Here is a 20,279-nt window from a genome sequence, read left to right on the forward strand (position 1 = left end):
CTGAATCCTGCTGCTTCATCTGTGATCTGACTGGACTGGACTCTTCCTCTGTAGACAGCCTGAGAATCAATCAAAACAATACATAGGAAGCATGTGACCTAGAACTTGTCCAGTCACTGCTTACAGATCTGTTTGTTTTCTTTTTGTTTGATCCTAAGGAGACATGCCCAAGCTCTTGAGATGCGCACTGCCCCTGGGGACCCTTCCATCCACTCTCCTGCTGACACCTTTCTCCTCCTCTGTGTTTTTAACGTTGTCAGGTGGGCTGAGATGAAGAGGAAAATAGAGGGAAGGAGAGGCCGTTTTTAAGTCTGTGAGGACTAGAGGAGCGAGACACATTGAATAGTGGACCGAGGAAGTCATTATTAAGGATACATTTCAGCTGGGCAGTGGTGGGACACGCCTTTAATTCCAGCATTTGAGAAGCAGAGCCAGGCTTCTCTACAAAGTGAGTTCCAGGACAGGCTCCAAAGCTACACAGAGAAACCCTGTCTGGAAAAACAAAAAAACAAAACAAATAAACAAAAAAAGGACACATTTCAGGGGAGATGGCTCAGCTGTTCAGAGCATGGGCTGCTCTTGCAAAGGACCTGGGTTCATTTCTTAGCATCCACATGGAAAGTCATGACCATCTGTAACTTCAGTTCCAGGGGATTCAGTGTCGTCTTCTGACCTCCATGAGCACCAGGCACACATGTAGTACACATACATACATACAGGCAAAACTCTTTTACACATGAAGTGAAAATATATATAACCATTTTGGATGGATGGGGATGTGACCTAATGGGTAAACTCACTTGCTCTACAAGTGTGAGGACCTGAATTTGAATTTCCAGCACCCACATGAAAAGTTAGGCATGCGGACATGGTGGCATGCATCCTTCAGCTCCAGCTCTTAGGAGGCAGATGCAAGCAGATCTCTGTGAGTTCCAGGTCAGCCAGAGCTACATAGACCCTGCCTGACTGGGATGGGGGGGGGGCCTGGGCATGACTACATGTGGCTAACTACATGTGGCTATGACTCCAGCATTAGGGGTTAGAGACAGGTTGATCCTGGGAGCTCACTGGCCAGTCAGCCTTACTGAATGGCCAACTTCCAGTTCAGTGAGGGATCCTATCTCAAACCAATAAGGTGGAAGGTATGTGATGTTTCATCCTGTTTTCTTCTTGAAGATAGCATGTGTGAACCTGCACACTCACTGCGTAACACACACACACACACACACACACACACACACACACACACCAAATCAAATCAAATCAAATCAAATTAAATGGTAAAAGGAGCCATTTTGGGGCTGGGTCATAGCTCTGTTGATACAGTGCTTGCTTAGCCTGCACAGAGTCCTGGGTTTGTTTCCTGGACCACATAAACTGGGTGTCGTGGTGCATACCTGTAATTCTCTTGCTTGGGAAGCAGAGGCCGGAGGAGGGAAACTTCAACATCATCCTCAGCTACATGAGGAGCTAGAGGTCAGACAGACCTTACCTAAAAAAAAAAAAAAAATGTCTGTGGTACCTGTGTCAGGACCTGCAGGGTCTTTTACTGCCCAAGACACTCCCTTCTCAGGTAATGGTACTGAAGGTGGAATTTTCCTACCCATCTTGTTGCTCAAGAATTTTCTAGAAGAGAGCCAATGATGAGATGGCTTAGTGGGTAGAGATGCTTGCCGCCAAGCTTCATGACCTGAGTTCTAGCTCCAGGACCCACCTGATGGAAGGAGCAAACCAGTTCCTTTACATTGTCCCCTGATCTCCACACATGCTCTGTATCTCTCGTGATCGCCCTACACTAATAAATACAATTTAAAGATAAAATAATTTTTATAAAAGAACATCATTATGAAATGGAAAGAGCGCTGACCTGGGAGGTGCTCAGTGATATAAACTGAGGCACCTTAGGTGTCACAATCTCAGCTTTCCTTTCTTTCCAGGCTTCGGTGAGAGTCAGCATATGGCAGGAAACTCCTGTTCTGTGAAGGGTTCTTCAGGTCAAAGGCATCAGCAGAGGTTTCCAGGGCCACTGAGCTGCAAATTGTAACCTAATTCTCTCCTAGGAGTGACCCAAGGTCACACAGCTCATAAATTGACTAGGGCCCTTGTTTCACACTGTGACCCTGGCCTTGGTTGGTCCCCTCCCTGGGCCATCTGTCACCTGAACTTTTCACATCGCATACTCGGCTAAGGTGGTGGCGAGGCAGAGGCAGGAGAAAGGCACATTCCATTCAGCTCTGAAAGTCTCCTGATCGGGGCACGTTGGACTGTGGGCAGAGGTGTCCACCAGGAGAGGGGCCTTCTGGTGGAGAAGTTGCTGTGTTCTGGACAGAGGGAGGGAGCCCTCAGTGGTCAGATGTTGAGCCAGGGCCCTGTGTTGGACATGGCTTCTATCTTCTGGGGGAGGGGTCATCAGAATAGAGGAAGCCAGGGATCCAGTCCTGCTCACCTAACCCAGCTTTGGTCATTTCCCTACTCTGGACTCCTTTCTCTTCCCGTAGATAAAGGGGCAGGCAGATCATAGCACTGTCTGTCTTATTGGGAGGATTGGCTGATATGCAGCATGAAAATTATGACAAGTTAGCTGGGTCTGGTGGCTCACATCTGTCATCCCAGTACCTGGGAGGCTGAGGCAAGAAGAGGGCCACCCGGGCCTCATAGTGAGTTCTATGCCATTCGGAGGATGGCGTGGTTGACAAAGTGCTCCCAGAGGACCCAGTTCAGTCCCCAGAACCCATTTAAAAAGAGCTGGGTGTGGTGCATGCGTGGGATCCCAGAACTGGGGAAATGGAGACAGGGGGGTCCCCGAGGCTCACTGTCAGTCAGCTTAGCCGACTTGTGGAGTTCTAAGTGAGTGAGAGACCTTGTGTGTTTTTGAAAGAGGAGGAGGAGAGTGCCAGAGGAATAAACTTAAGCTTGTGCTCTGACCTGCACACACATTTACGTGTACCTACGCACCACATACAGGTGAACATGCACATAGACACACATATACAGAAAAGGAGAGAAAGAAAACTGTATCTATTCACGTAATCAGAAGACATCATTACTATTGAAAGTGGGAGGAGTTGGCTGGAGTCACTTGGGCTGAGGGGACCAGCTGAACCAGACAGCCTAGCCTGGCCTTCTCACTTCCCCTTGGGAAACCCGGGCTGGCGTTTTTGTCTCAGTGCAGTCACGTGCGTGGCAGCCCCACACCTGCTGAGGTCCCCCAGGACTTCTCTTGAAAATGGTCTCCACACACACCTGGCGGGGACAGCGGAGGAAGCATCCAGAGGATGTGTCCTCAGTGGGGTTTTCCAGAGTCAGACAAGCCTACATTTGAATGATCACTGCTGCCCTCAGAGAGACCGGAGCCTCCCAGCCCACGGTGCCTCAGGATAGGCTGGGCGGGGCACAGACACTGTGCCAGATCACAGGCTGTGTAGAAGCTAGAAGAGAATGCCTGTTAGAGACCATCTTATCCATCTTTTTACAGACGAAACTGAAGGGGTAGGGAGGCCCTTCTGGAGCCACAGCGACAGTGGCTAGTGCAGATGAGAGACCTGGGCCATCCAGCTCTGAGCTCAGATTGTCCTGAAAAGAGTTTCCTCCAGTGGCCGGAAGAAATCATTCCTTCCTTGCTGACCTACTCAGTGCTCCCGGAAGAGGGCCTGAGGAGCCCAGGATAGTGTGGGTACTCTGACTCACTCATGTCCCCCAGAGGACTTTCCTCTCTTTGTGCCAGAAAACAGAAAAGCCTTTAAAAGTAGGTTTGCCCCGGGGATGTGATAAGCTAGAGGGAGTATGTGGGATAAGGCAAAGAGAACGTAAGAACTCTGACAAGAGCGGCAAGGTTGGAAGTCTGGGAAACCCGAGCATGTCGTGTTGGCGCCCTCTTCTGGCTTAATAAGGGCAGAGCTGCTGGAAATAGTTCTTAGCTTTTTAACCTTGGCACCTTCCTGAGCCACCAATGCCAAGGGCGTCCTGAGCCTCCGGTAGCCCTTGGTATAGTAACAGTTTCACCTTCCCTTTGAAGGGAAGTTCAAGGCTAACAACATGGGTGTTTTGGGGGGCTAACACTAGCGTCCTCGGACCTCAAGGCAGGAGGGAAGATTTTTGCTGCCTTCTCTCACCCACCACCTCCCGATTCCTGACAGCTAAACCGGATGGTGAGTGGAAGCGCTCCTCACACTCTTCATTTCCAAGTACTGGGGAGTGAAGCGTGCCCAGCCCTTTCTTTTCAAGGTCCCTGCAGAGAGTCAACCAGCTGGTTTAGCAACAGTTGGCTCCTAAGCCTCTGGCTGCTCACTATCATGCCAACCCCAATGAGACGCAGGTAACACGGACAGTCCCTGTGAGACACAGTAATTGCAGAGGTGAGCTTTGGAGTCCGGTGGGTGCAGCTGTGAGTCCTGGCTCCGCTGCTCCTCCGTGCCTACTGATGAGCCAAGTCTCTGTATCTGCACCTGTGAGGATCATTGGAACAGCCCCGCAAGGTCATTGGGAAGATTCAGACGGACAACATAGCGCACCCAGTGAACGGGAACTAAGCTTTAGAAGGTTGACTGAGACAAATGTACAGACTGGTGGCTGCAGTCTGGTGTGATGACAGATGTGATGGGGGAGGGGAGCCCCGAAGACTGTTAACATGGCTCCTAGAAGAACGCTCACCTGGCTTCTTTCCTCCTGTCTCTCTTTTCTGACAGGCTTACTTCTTTGACGCCCCAGAGATGGATCATCTCCCAACAGCTACAGCCACTCCCAACCAGACAGTCGCAGCAGCCAAATCCAGCTAATAGGGAAGCAGTTTTCATGTCGTGGGGTATGTTACAAATGGGCAGGGGCATGAGCTCTGCGTTAGCATTAAGGACAGGAGGCTAGACCCTGTGTCTTTCTGCACACCTTCATGTGAGTGTGTTTCTGTTGTTGAACATTGCGGTTTGAAGTCCACATCCTGTCTTCCTGCAGAGCTGGCGAGCGTGGGCTCTTAGATCCCGGGCAGTGGGTCTCTGCTGTCATTACACTTACCTTCTCTACTTCCTGTGTACTTTGCAGTGGCACAGGACAGTTTCTTCATTTCTTAACTGTCCCAATGATTTTTCTGTATCTCTCTGACTTCTCAGGCTGGCCTCTGAAACCCATGTTGCACTCTCTTGAATGACCTCCTGGAGTCTCTAAAGGCTTCTGAATTTTTCTGCCTCATTTCTTCAGGGCCTCTGAGGTTCCCCTCCATGAATGTTGGCTGAGTGGGTTAGAGTGGAAGGAAAAGATCCAGCGTCATAACTTATTAGAACTGACCAGGAAGAACTTTCCTGAACTTCCTGTTCTTCCTCCTTAGTGGACCAAGGCTGAGCCTTTTTTTGGTTGACAGCTTTCCATGTAGCCCAGGCTAACCTCCAGTTCACTGCATAGCCAAGGATGACCTTGAACTCTTGCTTCTCATCCTGCTGCCTCTGGTTTTCAAATGCTGGCATTACAGCTGTGTGTCATCACGCCTAGTATGCCCTTCCCCACTCCCCTCTGGGTGAGGATTGAACCCAGAGCCTTGAACAAGCTAAGCAAGTCCGTGGTCATACACTCCATGGTGAGCTTTAGTGGGGAAGGGCAGTAATTAGTTAGGAAGCAATTTCTCCTACCACGCATCTGGGTCTCCACCTATACTTGAGCTTTACAGAGTAACACACAGTAGTGAACGGGTAAGGGAGGCTGAGGATCACACTTAACGTTTCTGTCTGTGTCTTGGGCTCTCCAAGTTCCTTGAGCTTCTCCACGCTTCAGGAACTTTCCTGTCCAGCATTGTGTTATCTTCTTCCATATGCAAAACGAGGTGGAAGATCTCCCACTCCGTTTCTTTTCTCCTCTCCTAGAGAGACAGAGGTGAATGTGCGGTCAATGCCATTGACATACTCACGATATGAAAGAGATTAAACCTTTAGTCAAGAGGGACATTTGAAAGATGTCAAAAAGAAAAGATCAGGCTGTAAAACAGAACTTCTGCTAACTCGGTCTCCCGCGGCCCCACACAGCCCTCCCATCACGTCACATGGTGAACGGCACCTTCCGACACTATAAATGCCTCCCACTTCATTCAGGATAGGGGAAGCGTCTTTGTGTGGTGCCTTCAGTGGTACTGACCATGGTACAGTGCCATCTGTCATGCCCAGACTCACCTAGATTCCCCTGCCGCCCTTCGGCCACTCTCCTCAGACTAAGGCCCACCCCTCGCTGACGCTCACAGGCTGAAGCAAAGGTGCACTTCATCTGGCAACCACCCAAGGCCTCTCAGGCTGACAGGAGCATGGGAGTCTCTCTTCACAGGTCCTGGGTTTTCTCCTTTTCCATGCTGAACATCTGGTTATTGCTGTTGCTGGAATGCATCCACACTTGCAATTTCATTGTCTAGAACATTCCTCCCTTCCCACAGATGTCACTTACCTGGTGATCCTGTCACTCTTTATACAACGAACACTCTTGTGCTCAAAACACTGACTGTCTGTGTGTCTGTCCTCTAATATATTCAGTCGTTTAAGTATTATTTATCTTCTGTGGACCAGTGTGACTCCCTGGCCCCTTGAGAACAAGAGTGGATTTCCTTGTGCACCATATAACCTGGTATACAGCGAGTGCTCAGTAAATGTTTGTAGAGCGAGTGCACACTGTGGGCCAAGAACCTTTACTCTGTTCTGTAAAGACCTGCTGTCCCTCAGTTCCTGCCTGCCTGAGCTGCTGTCTCCCAGGGTAAAGGGTCTGTGCAGTGACCAGCGGCCTAGCAGTCAAATCGAGTTTGAATGGGAGCTTCTTCTTACCTCATGCTTCCGAGGTGCCTTTGAGCCATAGGTAACTTATCTGTAAGATGAGGACGACACAGCCTATATGAGAAGGTCGTGGTGGAGCTTAGCGACAGTTTATTATAAACTCCTGGCAGCTCACACCCAGTAGTGAATGAAAGCCACCGTCCTCCTGGCTAGTAATTTATATTGAAATTTGGTGATCCCCATTGATACTTTATCTCCTTTTCATAAACTGTGTGGGGATTTTCTTTCTCCTGACAAATTCCAGCTGTAAGCCCTTCAAGTTAACAAGATGTGATGGTTAAAGGTGCCTCCAGTGCCTGGGATGATGCCTTCCTTTCTTCTCAAGGATGTGCAGTTCAGACTCAAAGGCCAGAGGAGGATGGGTTCCGTCCTCATCTGTGTGAATGAAGCTAACACAAGAGAGTACAGTTCCTTGCTCACAGCCACCCATTTGGTGGCAAACTAACACACACCTATCCCAGTCTGTTTTACAGACCACACCCCTATCCCAGTCTGTTTTACAGACCACACACACCTATCCCAGTCTGTTTTACAGACCACACGCCTATCCCAGTCTGTTTTACAGACCACACACCTATCCCAGTCTGTTTTACAGACCACATGCCTATCCCAGTCTGTTTTACAGACCACACCCCTATCCCAGTCTGTTTTACAGACCACACACCTATCCCAGTCTGTTTTACAGACCACACGCCTATCCCAGTCTGTTTTACAGATCCCCTTCCAAGGCACTGTCTCATTGGCATCTCTTACCAGGCTTGTCCGTGATTGGATAGATGAGGAGGGTGAATACATGTGAGTTGATTGTGGTCATCCACTGCTGAGAGGCAGAACTGGGACTTGAACCCAGGTCTTGGAGAGCCAGCTTCTGAGTTTGCCTATCCTCCCCAATTCTTAGAGATGATGTTCTTTCTTCCACTGAAACCTAGGGGCCACACAGCTGCCATTCATTTGTGGTGCCCTCTTGTCTGGTCTAGAGAAGTGTAGTTTGAAGTACCTGCTTCTTAACTACATGCATGGCTCATGGCAAGTCTGTGTCCTGTGTCAGTTACCTGTTTCTGCCTCCCCTCCCCACTCCCCAGTTTCTGTGTGCTGGGGAATCTGGGCACAGCTTCTTCCTCACTTCTAGGTCTTCTTACATGGCTGTGGCCATGTGCAGGCTGGACTGGAGCTGATCCAGAAGCCAGACTTGGGGAAGAACTCTTTTTTGTTGTTGTTGTTGTTGTTGTTTTTTAAATTTTATTTATTTATTTATTTAATTTTTTTTTTGAGACAAGATTTCTCTGTGTAGTTTATTTTTTTTTGAGCTGAGGATCCAACCCAGGGCCTTGGGCTTGCTAGGCAAGCGTTCTACCACTGAGCTAAATTCCCAACCCCTCTCTGTGTAGTTTTTTGGTGCCTGTCCTGGAACGCGCTCTGTAGCCCAGGCTGGCCTCAGACTCACAGAGATCCACCTGGCTCTGCCTCCTGAGTGCTGGGATTAAAGGTGTGTGCCACCACCGCCTGGTGCGGAAGAACTCTTGACTCCTGGAATTGTTGGCAGGGTTTAGTTCCTTGTGGGCCGGTGAGAACGAGGCGGCCTTGCTGGAGGCCGGCCACCCTCGGTTCCTTGTCACATGGGTCTCTTCCTATGATTGCACTGTTCATCAAAGCCAGAAACACACAAGGGGTCAATAAGAGTCTGTTAGCCAGACGGAAGTGACTGTCTTACGTAGCATAGACCCGGAGGTATGTCTTTTCCTTGTTTCCTTTCACTGTTAGGAGCAAGCCACAGGTCTAGCCCATACTGAAGCAGGGAGGAGGATAGGCAAGGGCACGAGACAACCATTACTGAGGCTGTCTTCCATTCTGTACCCAGTGCAAACCCATGGTGTGTGCTTTAAGTGTGTGCCTAGACTGTTGTCAAGCTGTATGGTAACTGTCGAAACTGAAGCTTTTGAAGAAATATAAATAGAAGTTCTAGAATTTTCTTTTCACTCTTCAGCGGGTTGGTGTGGAGCCTCTTACGTTAGCATAGACACACAGTGTCTTGTTTGCATCATGACTTGATCGTCACTCCTTCAGGTAATCCTGCAGATGGACTCTTCTAATTTAATGAAGAAGGTCTTGCTGGGGCAGGTCCCTTCCTTAAACCAAAGTTCTCAGGAGTTGGACAGAATCTTAGTTGACTTGGCCTCTGTAGGGCTTGGCCTGGCTGACTTGAATAGCACAGGCAACCGGTGCATGTTGGGAGAGCGAGCAGGCACTTGTGAGATGAAGGCATGCAAGGATGATGGTTTCTCTACTGAGCTCGAGTCTTCATTAGACTCACTGAGGAGGTTCTGTGAGGCTCAGAAAGCCAGATCTTGTCTCTGCCTCAAGGATCCTCAGTCTGATGGGTTGATCCAGACTAACAGGTCACACAACATGGTGTGAGAGAGTAGTTACTGAAGAAGGTGGTCAGCTGAGCCCTGTAGGGCTCAGGAGGGAATGACTCAGGCCTCACAGGACGGTCTTGTTTGGACTGCGTTCTGAAGGTGAGTACAGCAGCTAGTTACTCACTTCTGAATGAGTAGTCCACATCCCATGGCTTGGGAAAGGTGACAGTCTAGGCTGTTCAGTGGGACACCATGATACCCCAGAGGTACACATCTCTCAGAATGAGAAACTCTGAGTCCGGCTAGAGAGGAACAGAGAGAACACAGGGATCCTTTGCTCGTGTCCTTGGCCTAAATTACCCGACATCAAGCTTGTGAGGGCTCTGTTGACTGACTCCTGAGCAGAGACTTAAGGCTCTTTCTACATTTTACAGCAAAGGAGCTAACACTAACCCTGGCGCTATAACCCTCCAGAGAGTTGGTGCGGGGTCCAGGAAGTGATTCCCCAGCCTGGCCTACACAGAGCTGGCACCTCTGGGCTATGCACAGATCTGTGAGCTGGGGTAGCTCCATTTATGTGTCAAGTCTCCAAATGAGATAGTGATGAACGGCTTCTTTGCAGCCTCCCTGGCAGAGCATCCATCGCTTTGCCAATAAAGGGGCCGTTCAGAGGCCTGGGCACTGTAGATTTATGAGCTGGCTATGCCTTCTACTGTAAGCTCTGGGCTCCTAGCTTTCACTGAAGAAAAATGGCTTCAAATCTCAACAATAACCTTCCCTGCATAAATCTGTGCATGAGGACAGCTTAGCGTGGAATGGGTTCTTCAGAGAACATTAACCTCTTCTCTCCCGGGAACACTGGGATCCTAGGGGAGCCTCTAATTACCGGTAAGCAGGGAAGCTGCCCCAGAATAAGTCACTAAAGTCGGTAACTGTGGTCATTCTTTCTTGTTACCTGAGTGTCGGGGCTGTTTCTCCTGTGGCAAGCCCCTGGGAAGGTCTGCTCTGGCTTGTGGGATTGTATGGAAGACCACATCCGGGCTGAGGCGCCTTCCCACGGGCAGTGACAAGTATGTGTGTCCAGAGGAGAGCAGCCAGCAGCCAGTCACGCTGCAGTGTGATGAAAACTTTAATAATAGATGAGCAGAGGGTTTCTGGCGAGGCCTTTGTAACTAGAATCCTCCTGATTGGACATACGGGTTTATAAGCTGCCATCTTGAGTCTCTCATGTCACGAGCGCTTACTTCTTTTTCTTTTTGAACATGTCCGTGTGTGTGTGTGTGTGTGTGTGTGTGTGTGTGTATTCATGTGTGTGTGTGGTGTGTGTATGTTTGTATTCATGTGTGTGTATTCATGTGTGTGTGTGTATTCATGTGTGTGTGTGGTATGTGTGTGTATTAATGTGTGTGTGTATTCATGTGTGGGTATGGTGTGTGTGTGTGTATTTGTGTGTGTGTGTGTATTCATGTGGGTGTGGTGTGTGGGTGTATTCATGTGTATACATGTATATGTGTGTGTGTGTGTGTGTGTGTGTGTGTGTGTGTGTGTGTGTGTGTGGTGTGGGTGTACGTGTCATGGCACATGTGTGGGAGGCCAGAGGACATCCTGAGGGAGCCGTCTCTCTCTTTCTACTATGTGGGTCCCAGGAACTGAGAAAGGCAACAAGTTTCTGTGTCCTCTGAACCATCTTGCTGGCCCACGAGGGCTTAGTTCATAAGTTAGAGGTACAAACCATTTCCCGGGTTTCTACACATTAATACTTTTATTATGAAATCAGCTTTGACCTTGTGCTGCAAGCTCCCTGAAACCATTTAAAAAAATAGTTGGGTGTGCCTTTAATCCAAGCAGTTGTGGGGGGGGGGGCGTAGATACAGTCAGATCTCTGAGTTCAAGGTCTACATAGCAGGTTCCAGGCCAACCGGGGCTACATAGTGAGACCCTCTCTTGAAAATAAATTAAAATTTTAATTAATTCCTTGAGAATGTTATACATTTGGTCATATTCACCCTCCACTTCTCCTGACCCCTCTCAGGTTCACCCTCCATGAATCCCCCTTTGACATGTCCTCCAGCCTGCGTGGTTGCACCCTATCACACACACTGTAGCCTGTCCCTCCCACACACCAGCAGTGCCCTGCCTGGAAAATCTCTTTCCGGTCTGTTGCTTTCTCAATTTTCTCCTTTGTTCCCTTTCTTTGAGGTAGATTGGAGGCCCCGGGATGCTAGCTGGGTCCGCACTGTCCACTGTCCACTGGGCCGTCTCCCTGGCCTTAGTCTCAGGTCTGAAGTCTCTCCATGGCTGATTCATGGCTCCTCAGTGGTGCCACAAAGACGTGGTGGAGGAGTGGACAAAGCTTGGGGGTCCAGGTCGGAGCTGGTCAGCCGTGTTTCTAGGAAAGTAGAGGAAAAGCTCAGGCCTGGCCGGAGCCTTCCTGCAATGATCTCCGCATTAAGTGCAGAACTCAGGACCAAGTTCAGGATCTGTGGGGTAGGGGTGGCGGGCGGTCCTGATACTGAAGTTGAAGACCCTTGCTGCTGCTTAGCTCTGGGGATCTTTATCTTGAACCTCACTTTTTTTTTTTTCCCCTCCAGTTCTCTCACGTTTGGTGGTGTGTGGCTCTTCTGGACACAACGTCTGCCACCAGAAAGCAGGATGAGCAACGTCAGCAGGGTCCTGCTGTTGCCTTGAAGCCTTGTCCCAGTTTAACAAGAATTAAGTGTTGGTTTGGGGGTGTCAGTCACACGATAGAGTCTTGCCTGGTGTCTGTGAGGCCCTGAGAGTCCAACCCTGGAAATAAAATGCAGCCGTGTTTGACATGTGTCTTTCAGCTCTTCCTTCCCACGCACTGATCATCACTGTGACTAAAACTGATTGGGACTGAAAGGTGAGGGAGTGGGGTGGGCAAGGGAGGGCTTTGGTGGGGGCCACTGAGTCTAGGAGTTGGAGGCAAGTCTGGGCAACACAGTAAGACCTTGACCCCCAGTCACTCTCCTAACCCCATAATAATGTATAGAGAGGGCACACCTCATACCTGGGGGAAATCCTCACCGAAATCAGCATTTAGACATAATCAAGACGAATGGACTTTTTTGTTTTATTTTAAATTTTTGAGACAGCACCTTGCTGTTAGCCCAGGCTACCCTAAAACCTGTGATCTTCTTCCTTCAGCCTCCAGGTACTGTGATTACAGATGGGTCCCCTGCGCCCAGTTGAAAGCGTGTGCTTTGATACTAGAATCCACTTTTATCAGAGTCATAAAGGGGTTTGAGGGTAGAGTCCACCATAAGCAGAGGCACCATAAGAACAGAAAACAACATGTTTGGGGGCCATCAGGGGTCTTCATGCAAGTAAGTTTCAGTTTCTTTAAATTTAAATTTTCTGTGTATGAGCCTTCCCTGTACAGATGTCTGTCCACAAAGTGTGTACCTGGTGCTCTCAGAGGTCAGAAGAGGGTGCTGGGTCTCCTGGAAGTGGAGTTACACACAGTTGTGAGCCCCCATGTGAGTGCTGGGAATTGAACCTAGGTCCTCTAGAAGAGTAGCTAGTGCTCTTAACCACTGAGCATCTCTCGGGCCCCCAGTTTCAGTTCCTTAGACCTCTACTTCCTGTCTTAGTCCAGTGCCCAAGAACAGCATGTAGCTGCAGTTATCCTGTTCCTACCCAGCTCCTGTGGCCCTCAGACCCAAATAAACACACAGACACTTATATTGTTTAAACTGTTTGGCCTAATGGCTCAGGCTTCTTGCTATCTAGATATTACATCTTAAATTAACCCATTCCTATTAGTCTATAAGTTGCCATGGGACTCATGGCTCACCGGTATCCTAACAAGTTGCTTCTCATTACAACAGCATGTAAGCTGAGTGCTAGTGACCAGTTCTTCCGGGTGCACTGGCTGAATGCCCATGAGGACAGGGTGGCTAACGGTAAGGCTTGTGTACCGGACAGAAGCACCCAGCGCAGTGCCTGGCTCTACTCCTTGCTTAGTGAGTGCTGGTGGATTAAATGAAGGGAAGTGACATACAAAATGGGTTTTAAGAGCTGGGCGGTGGTAGCGCATGCATTTAATCCCAGCATGCAGGAGGCAGAGGCAGGCGGATCTCTGTGAGTTCGAGGCCAGCTTGGTCTACAAAGTGAGCTCCAGGAAAGGCACCAAAACTACACAGAGAAACACTGTCTCGAAAAACCATAAAAAAAACAAAAACAAAAAAACACACAAAAAAAACTGTTATTAAAAAAAATGAGTTTAAGAACTTAAGTCTTGACCTGGATCAGCAGGTTCTTTGGTGACAGTAGACATGGAAGTTTCTCTGGTCCAGCACTGGCCCCAAGGTCCAGACAAATCTCTTCTACCTGCAGTCTGCAGCCACTTATAAAATAACCACACAGAGGCTTATAGTAATTATAAACCGTATGGCCTGTGACTTCAGCTTCTTGCTAGCAAGCTCTTATAACTTAAATTAACCCATTCCTATTAATCTATATGTTACCATGTGGCTGTGGCGTTACTGGTCCGCCTGTATCTTGTTGCTCCTTCAGCAGTGGCTGGCTTCTCCCCTCAATCTCCTTTCTTCTCCCATCTCTTCAGTCCGAATACCTAACCTTATCCTGCCCCACCATTGGCCCAACAGCTTTATTTATCAGCCAATCAGAGCAACACATACTAATATAGCGTACAGAAAGACATCCCACAGCAGGTGACAGGTTCCTGAGCGGGAAGACCAGGGAACCAGTGAAGGAGACAGGAAAGCTGGGGTCAGGAGGTCTTGCACAAGCTGTGCCTTATGCTGAGCAAGTTTATTAAGAAGTACAGCATCTTAGATACAGTTTGCAGGGGGGAATGGGGCAGAGTCAGAAGAGAGCTAATCGTACAGTAGGGTGAAGTCAACAGGAAGCTAAGCAAGCAACGTTGCACAAAAGGAACACAGTATCTCAAGTGTGTCACAGATGGAGCACACAGTGGCCTTGGGACTGATAACTCTGGCCTCTGCAGGGGAAAAAGCCAGGTTCCCAGGAACCAAAACCTTACCTCCTTTGAGACCCAGTCCCCGATCCCAGACTGGACTTTGCCAAGTTTACCTACCCCTGGGCAAGGACACAGATCTAGCGTTCTCGCTGCCCTTTCATCAGGGCTCTGAGCAAGCCTTAGATTGGTCTGGCTCCCAGCAGAGTCTTCTGAATTTGTCAGCGTTGTTTGAGAGGGCGCTGTGTTATTTTATGACACCCACCAACTCTCAAGTGTTAGCTTAAAACATTGATGTTGTAGTTCTTGTTCATATTACAAATTCATCACAAGTTGGTGGGGGAGGTGGTTCCTTCATCCACTCAGATACTGGAGCAAGGGGTACTACCGGTTCTAAAATCTTTGTGGTCACTGTGTCAGAGGAAAAGACCTCTGGGGCATCTCACAGTGGCAATGAAGTCTGCAGCTATAAATGACTCAGGCACTCCTGCTCATAAGAACTCAGGGCCATGCCGACGGGTTATTTGAAAAGGTGGGTGACAGGGCTCGGCTCAGTGTCAGTGTGTTGGTGGAAATAAACAGAATACACTACTGTCTCTCTTTTTACAGTTGAGGGACCATGCTGAGGTTGAGTGACTTGTTCAGGCTTACCTGCTCTCTGCAGGGCACTGGGATGCATTTTCCCGGCTTTTGCTGCACTCCAGCGGTCACCCGTGGCCCGTATACTCTTGAGTGTCCAACGGAGAACTCTGGTGCAGCCTGTCACATACCTGCACCTGAGATGCCATTGGTCGTGCTCTTCACCCACGGGTCTCATTTGACCGACGTGTCACAGGTGTAAATCCATCTATGCCGCGTTGAAAAGGGTGAAAATTTGTGTGCGCAGCTCGGATTACACGCTTTGCTCATCTTACGTGGGTTTCCCCGTGGTTTGCTCTTCATTGGTTGTCCTCACGAGTTCTGACACCCAAGAAGCTGACAGCAGAGATGGCCCTGCCACATGCCACAGTGAGTGCAACCTGGACATGGGGAAGAGGGAGGAGCCTAAGCTTGCCTATCAGTGGACTGGCCAAGAGGAAGAGGGAGGAGCCTGAGCTTGCCTATCAGTGGACTGGCCATGAGGAAGAGGGAGGAGCCTGAGCTTGCCTATCAGTGGACTGAACCTTTCAGAGTCTTCCCCCAGGCCTGGGGTTGGGTCTTTAAAAACAGTGGCCTGCTCTGATCGCCCCGCATTTCAATTCCGTTTGCTCCGTTGACTAAATGTGCTTGCACAAGAGATGCTGGGTGTCCGAGCAGCTGTTTGGCAAAGCAGACGCCTTTTATTTCCCTTTTGCAAATTTCATTAAGAGCTGGTAGCCTTCTTTCTGAAAAGGACTGAGTCTGAGGCTAACCAGATGGGCAGAAGGAAGGGTTATTTGCCAGCCCAACCCTTGTATTTTACAAGCTTATAAAATATAAAAATCTATACCATTGAAGAATTTGAAATGATTTAGTAAATTTTTAATATTTTAAAAGTACAAGTCCGGGCGGCGGTGGCGCACGCCTTTAATCCCAGCACTCGGGAGGCAAAGGCAGGTGGATCTCTGAGTTCGAGGCCAGCCTGGGCTACAGAGTGAGTTCCAGGAAAAGGCGAAAAGCTACACAGAGAGACCCTGGCTCAAAAAAAAAAAAAAAAAAAAAAAAAAAAAAAAAAAAAAAAAAAAAAAAAAAAAAAAAAAGAGCCCCCCCCCAAAAAAAAGTACTAAAGAAATTTAAAAACAAAAAAATTCCCATATTTCTGTGTGTTGCTGGGTAGTTTAAGATGAGGGTTCAAGATTTTCGGGAGCTTCCAGAGGTTAGATATTTGACTAACTTCTCTATTACTCACTTTTACTTTTTAAAAATGTATGCTTCTCTGTTAGTCATTTAAAAACAAAATATTTATTTTTATGTATTCTGGAAGTGTATCTTGCAGTACCTGTGGAGGCCAGAAGGAGGCGTTGGATCCCTGGAACAGGAGTTACTCATAGTCATGAGCCACCATATAGGTGCTGGGAATCAAACATTGGTCCTCTGGAAGAGCAGCCAGTGTTCCTAACTGCGGAGCCATCTCTCCAACCTCCTATCAGTCACTTTTAAAAATCTTTTTTATTTCTTTATGATTAAAAATTATTTTGCAGGCTGGAGCGATGGCCAGAGGTTAGGAACACTAGCTGTTCTTCCAGAGGTCCTGAGTTCAATTCCCAGCACCCACATGGTGCCTCACAACCATCAATGATGAGATCTGGTGCCCTCTTCTGGCTTGCAGGCATATATGGAGGCAGAATGTTGTATACATAATAAATAAAAATGTCTTTAAAAAATATTTTGCTGTACTTTTGCTATTGTGCCAGGCGGATCTCTATGAGTTCAAGGCCAGCCTGGTCTACAAAGCGAGTTCCAGGAAAGGCGCAAAACTGTACAGAGAAATCCTGTCTCAAAAAACAACAACAACAAAAACAAAAAACAAAAAACAAAAATAATTGTTCTGAATGGGCATTTTATGATACACTTAATTTCTTTTGTCCTATTTAATAAGCATTCTTGGACTTTTACTAAAATGACTAGCACTTTGGAAACAATAAGAAGCAAGACAGAGTCCCTGCTTTTGTGAGGGTTAGGAACCAGTGGGAAGTCAGCGGAAGGAGCAAATGAATACTCACTTACACAAGATGACTTAAGAATATGATGAACATGGGCATGATGTCCTAGGCCTGTAATCCTAGCACTGAGTAAGCTGAGGCAGGAGGATTATAAGTTGAAGGGCAGTCTGGACTAACATCAAGACCCTGCCTCAAAGTCCAGGCAAAGCTAAACAATATAAGAAAACCTAAAAAAATATAAGTGGCTTGACCAAGAAGACTTCATCTTTCCTGTGTAAACTGAGTCAGGGTGTGAAGTAAGATCTCCCTGGACTGGTGTGGTTGTTCTAAATACTGGTTTCCTTTAAACCCAGTGGCAGGTCTTATCCTATCTTCCTGCTTCCCAGCTCCTTTGAGGTGAGTAGCTTTCTTCCTACTACATGCTCTCCTCACTCCCATAATGCTCTGTTTCACCAAAAGCATGGCGTCAGCTGACCGTAGACCAAGACATCTGAAACCACGCATCAAAGCTGATGCGCTCTCTCTTAGATATTTTTCTGACTTATCTTAAGTTGATTCTTTAAAAGTTTTCTCCATGACTGGTTCAGCAGAAGGTTTTTTTCTTCTCTGGATCAACGAGATATAGCCTGTTTATCTTGCAGTGCTTCAGGTGGGCTCGGTACTGATGTAATTTGGGGATATAATAGGATCTTAAATAAGCCAAGAAGCCAAACGGTTCAGAGCAGCCTTGTGTCCTCTCAGGGTGTCTCAGTAGCCTATGAGTTTCCTCAGTCATCAAGACTCCGAATCTACTGACTTCCTTGCCTTTCTAGGGTATGGAGTGTTGGCATGGCATGCAAGTGAGTACAAAAATGTGTTCACACTGCTCACCCAGGGCTTTCAACTGAGGCCAAAAGCAACCAGAGAAGGGGAAGGGGAACTCGAGTTAGTGAGAAGCTGTGTGTGTGTGTGTGTGTGTGTGTGTGTGTGTGTGTGTGTGCATCTCCACCTTGCTTCTCTCACTGGCCTAGAGCTCAGAGTAGACTAGGCTCAATCTCTGCCTGCCAAGCACTGGGATTATAAATTCCCACCTGTGCTCAGCTTTTTCGCCTGGGTCTGGGACTGAATTTATGTCTTCATGCTTGCATAGTGAGCATGCTGCTGTCCAAGGTCGTCTTTCTTCCTTTTGGGAGCCGCTGTTTCACGTGTTCTACACTAGTCTCAAGCTCACTATCTAAGGATGAATTTGAATTTTATATACTCCTGCAATCAGTGTCCTGAGTGCTGGAATTACAGGTATGTGCCACTGTACCATGTTTTTGGGTGTGCTATAGATCAAACCTAGGGTTTGGTGCAGGTTAGGAAAGCTTCTGCTAACTCAGCCACACCCTGCCTTCAATGGTTATCTTTTTTTTAGCATAGTATTTACATCTTCACCCCATCAACAGGATGTTGTGTGTTTTTATCCTTATGTTACACTTGAAATAGAAGCTCAAAGAGGATCAAGATACTGCACTTAACAAGTGTTACAGCTGGAGCTAAAAGCAAAATGCACCTTTCTTAGCAATAAAAGCCATTTAAAAAAAAAAAGATTTCAATGATTTACTGAGTATTAAGAAGGAGGCTGGCATTCTGAAAAAAAGTGAGAAAACCACATTTTCAGTTATTTCTAAATTTATAATATCCTTACTCATTCCCAGGGGCTAGTACAGGGGCTAGTACAGGGGCTAGCCCCAGCCCCCCCCCCCCCCCAGGGCTAGGCAAGTGCTCTACCACTGAGATGAATCTCCAACCCCATAGTACAGCTTTATTTAAACAAAACAAAAAGAAAAAAGGGAGGAAGGAGGGAGGGAAAGAAAGAAAAAGAAAAGGAAGGAAAGAAAGGGAAAGAAATAAAGGGAAGGAAGGAAGGAAGGAAAGAAAGTAAGTAAGAAAGAAGGCAGTCAGGCTGGAGAGATAGCTCAGAGGTTAAGAACACTGGCTGCTTTTCTAGAGTTCCTGAGTTCAATTCCCAGCAACCATATGGTGGCTCACAACCATCTGTAATGAGATCTGGTGCCCTCTTCTGACCTGCAGGCAGAACACTGTATACATAAAAAATAAGTATTAAAAAAAAGGAAAAGAAAAGAAAAAAGGACTACAGTTCCCAACATGCTTCACGTTGCATCTCGAGCCTGTACTTTGGAACTCCAAGTTCCAGAATGCAACGCTCCTCCTCCTCCTTTTGGTTCACAGTGGTCGTCGAGACTACAGTTCCCAGCATGCAGCACCGCCGCCCTTGGCTTTTGGCGCCCCGATGGACCCTGCTTCGGAAAGACGTTTTGGACTCCAGACGACGGTTCCCTGAGTCACAACCCCCCTGGGGGCATGTGGCTATGAGGCAGTTCTGGCCGGCCGAGCCTGTTCAGAAGAAGCCGCAGGGAGATGGCCTGGCGGGTGTGCAGGGCTCTGCGCAGGCAGTATTTCGGGCAGCCCCAGCTGGGTCCTCCCGGGGCCTTCCTGCCTTTGAACAGTGGTGGCGGGCGTGCACTCCGTCCCCGGCACGCTTGAGAGCAGGGGCCGCCATCTCCATGGCCACGGCTGCGAGTGGGCCCTGCGTCGGCGGGGCGCGGGACATCCTTTGGCGCGTGAGTTAGCGCGCGGTGACACTCACTGCCTCCTTGTGGCTGGGCGGGCAGGCTCTGGCCGTGCGGTGCGCTTGGCTGGAAGTGGCCTGTCTTCGGGCGGTTTAGGAATAGCGCGTAGGGACCTGACCACCTGGAGAATTGGGTGCATGGGTGTGGGGGTGTCTTCAGTGGAAGTTAGGTCTGGGTGTTGATCTGGAGTCCGAAGTGGAAGTTGGTCAGCGCGGGTGGGATAAGTCTCATGGAAATTTGGACATGTTAGGAAAGATGTAGCGCCAAATGCTAGTGGTTCGAATTGCTGCATAATGCCTTGAGATCCTAAGGGTTACGAAATGGGAATGGGTGCCCTGTGCTAAAGGAATGTGGTGTGGCCTTAGCAGACGCTGAGCTTATTATGTATTCTTGGTTTAAGACTGCCCCATGCATCGATTCTTTTTTTTTTTTTTTTTTTTGATTTTTCGAGACAGGGTTTCTCTGTGTAGCTTTGCGCCTTTCCTGGAACTCGCTTTGGAGACCAGGCTGGCCTTGAACTCACAAAGATCCCCCTGGCTCTGCCTCCCAAGTGCTGGGATTAAAGGCGTGCACCACCACCGCCTGGCCCATGCATCGATTCTATGTGTGGGCATAAGGAGAATAGAAGTAAAGATTCTTTTTCGAATAGTATTTCTCTACCTGGATGTCCTGTAATGTATCCCTGGCTAAAAATAAGATATTTAGGTCTGTTTGTTAACCACCTGTATCACTAGTCACTAAATCCTGTAGAATTTATTCCCTTTTTACTTCTCTTTACGTGTGTGTGTGTGTGTGTGTGTGTGTGTGTGTGTGTGTGTTGTGTTAGTGAGCACGTGTATGCACTTGATGTTATACTTGACTCTGGACCCAATGCCATCATCAGTTGCCTGACAGTGGGAGGTTCTGTAGGGGTATGTGACATTAGAGAT

The 20,279-nt window shown here is 48.2% G+C and overlaps 2 protein-coding genes across 5 annotated transcripts in view; both read left to right on the top strand.

The window, feature by feature from the left end:
• The window catches only part of Yipf1 (Yip1 domain family member 1), a 32,492-nt gene extending 20,527 nt beyond the window's left edge, over positions 1 to 11,965 (top strand). For all 3 annotated transcript variants that reach the window (XM_036179140.1, XM_036179139.1, XM_036179138.1), the window contains 2 exons: positions 4,686 to 4,801; positions 11,743 to 11,965. In XM_036179140.1, coding sequence (XP_036035033.1) covers positions 4,686 to 4,775 — 90 coding nt within the window. In that variant the 3' untranslated portion in view covers positions 4,776 to 4,801; positions 11,743 to 11,965. The remainder of the gene's footprint in view (positions 1 to 4,685; positions 4,802 to 11,742) is intronic.
• Positions 11,966 to 19,141: 7,176 nt separating this feature from the next.
• Positions 19,142 to 20,279, top strand: part of Ndc1 (NDC1 transmembrane nucleoporin) — a 49,739-nt gene continuing 48,601 nt past the window's right edge. The window contains exon 1 of one of the 2 annotated variants that reach the window (XM_036179905.1): positions 19,142 to 19,341. In XM_036179905.1, the coding sequence (XP_036035798.1) occupies positions 19,285 to 19,341 (57 nt within the window). In that variant the 5' untranslated portion in view covers positions 19,142 to 19,284. The remainder of the gene's footprint in view (positions 19,342 to 20,279) is intronic. The other variant, XM_036179904.1, reaches the window with a different exon arrangement.

This window comes from Onychomys torridus, chromosome 2 (assembly GCF_903995425.1).
Source record: "Onychomys torridus chromosome 2, mOncTor1.1, whole genome shotgun sequence".
In the NCBI taxonomy this organism is placed as follows: Eukaryota; Metazoa; Chordata; class Mammalia; order Rodentia; family Cricetidae; genus Onychomys; species Onychomys torridus.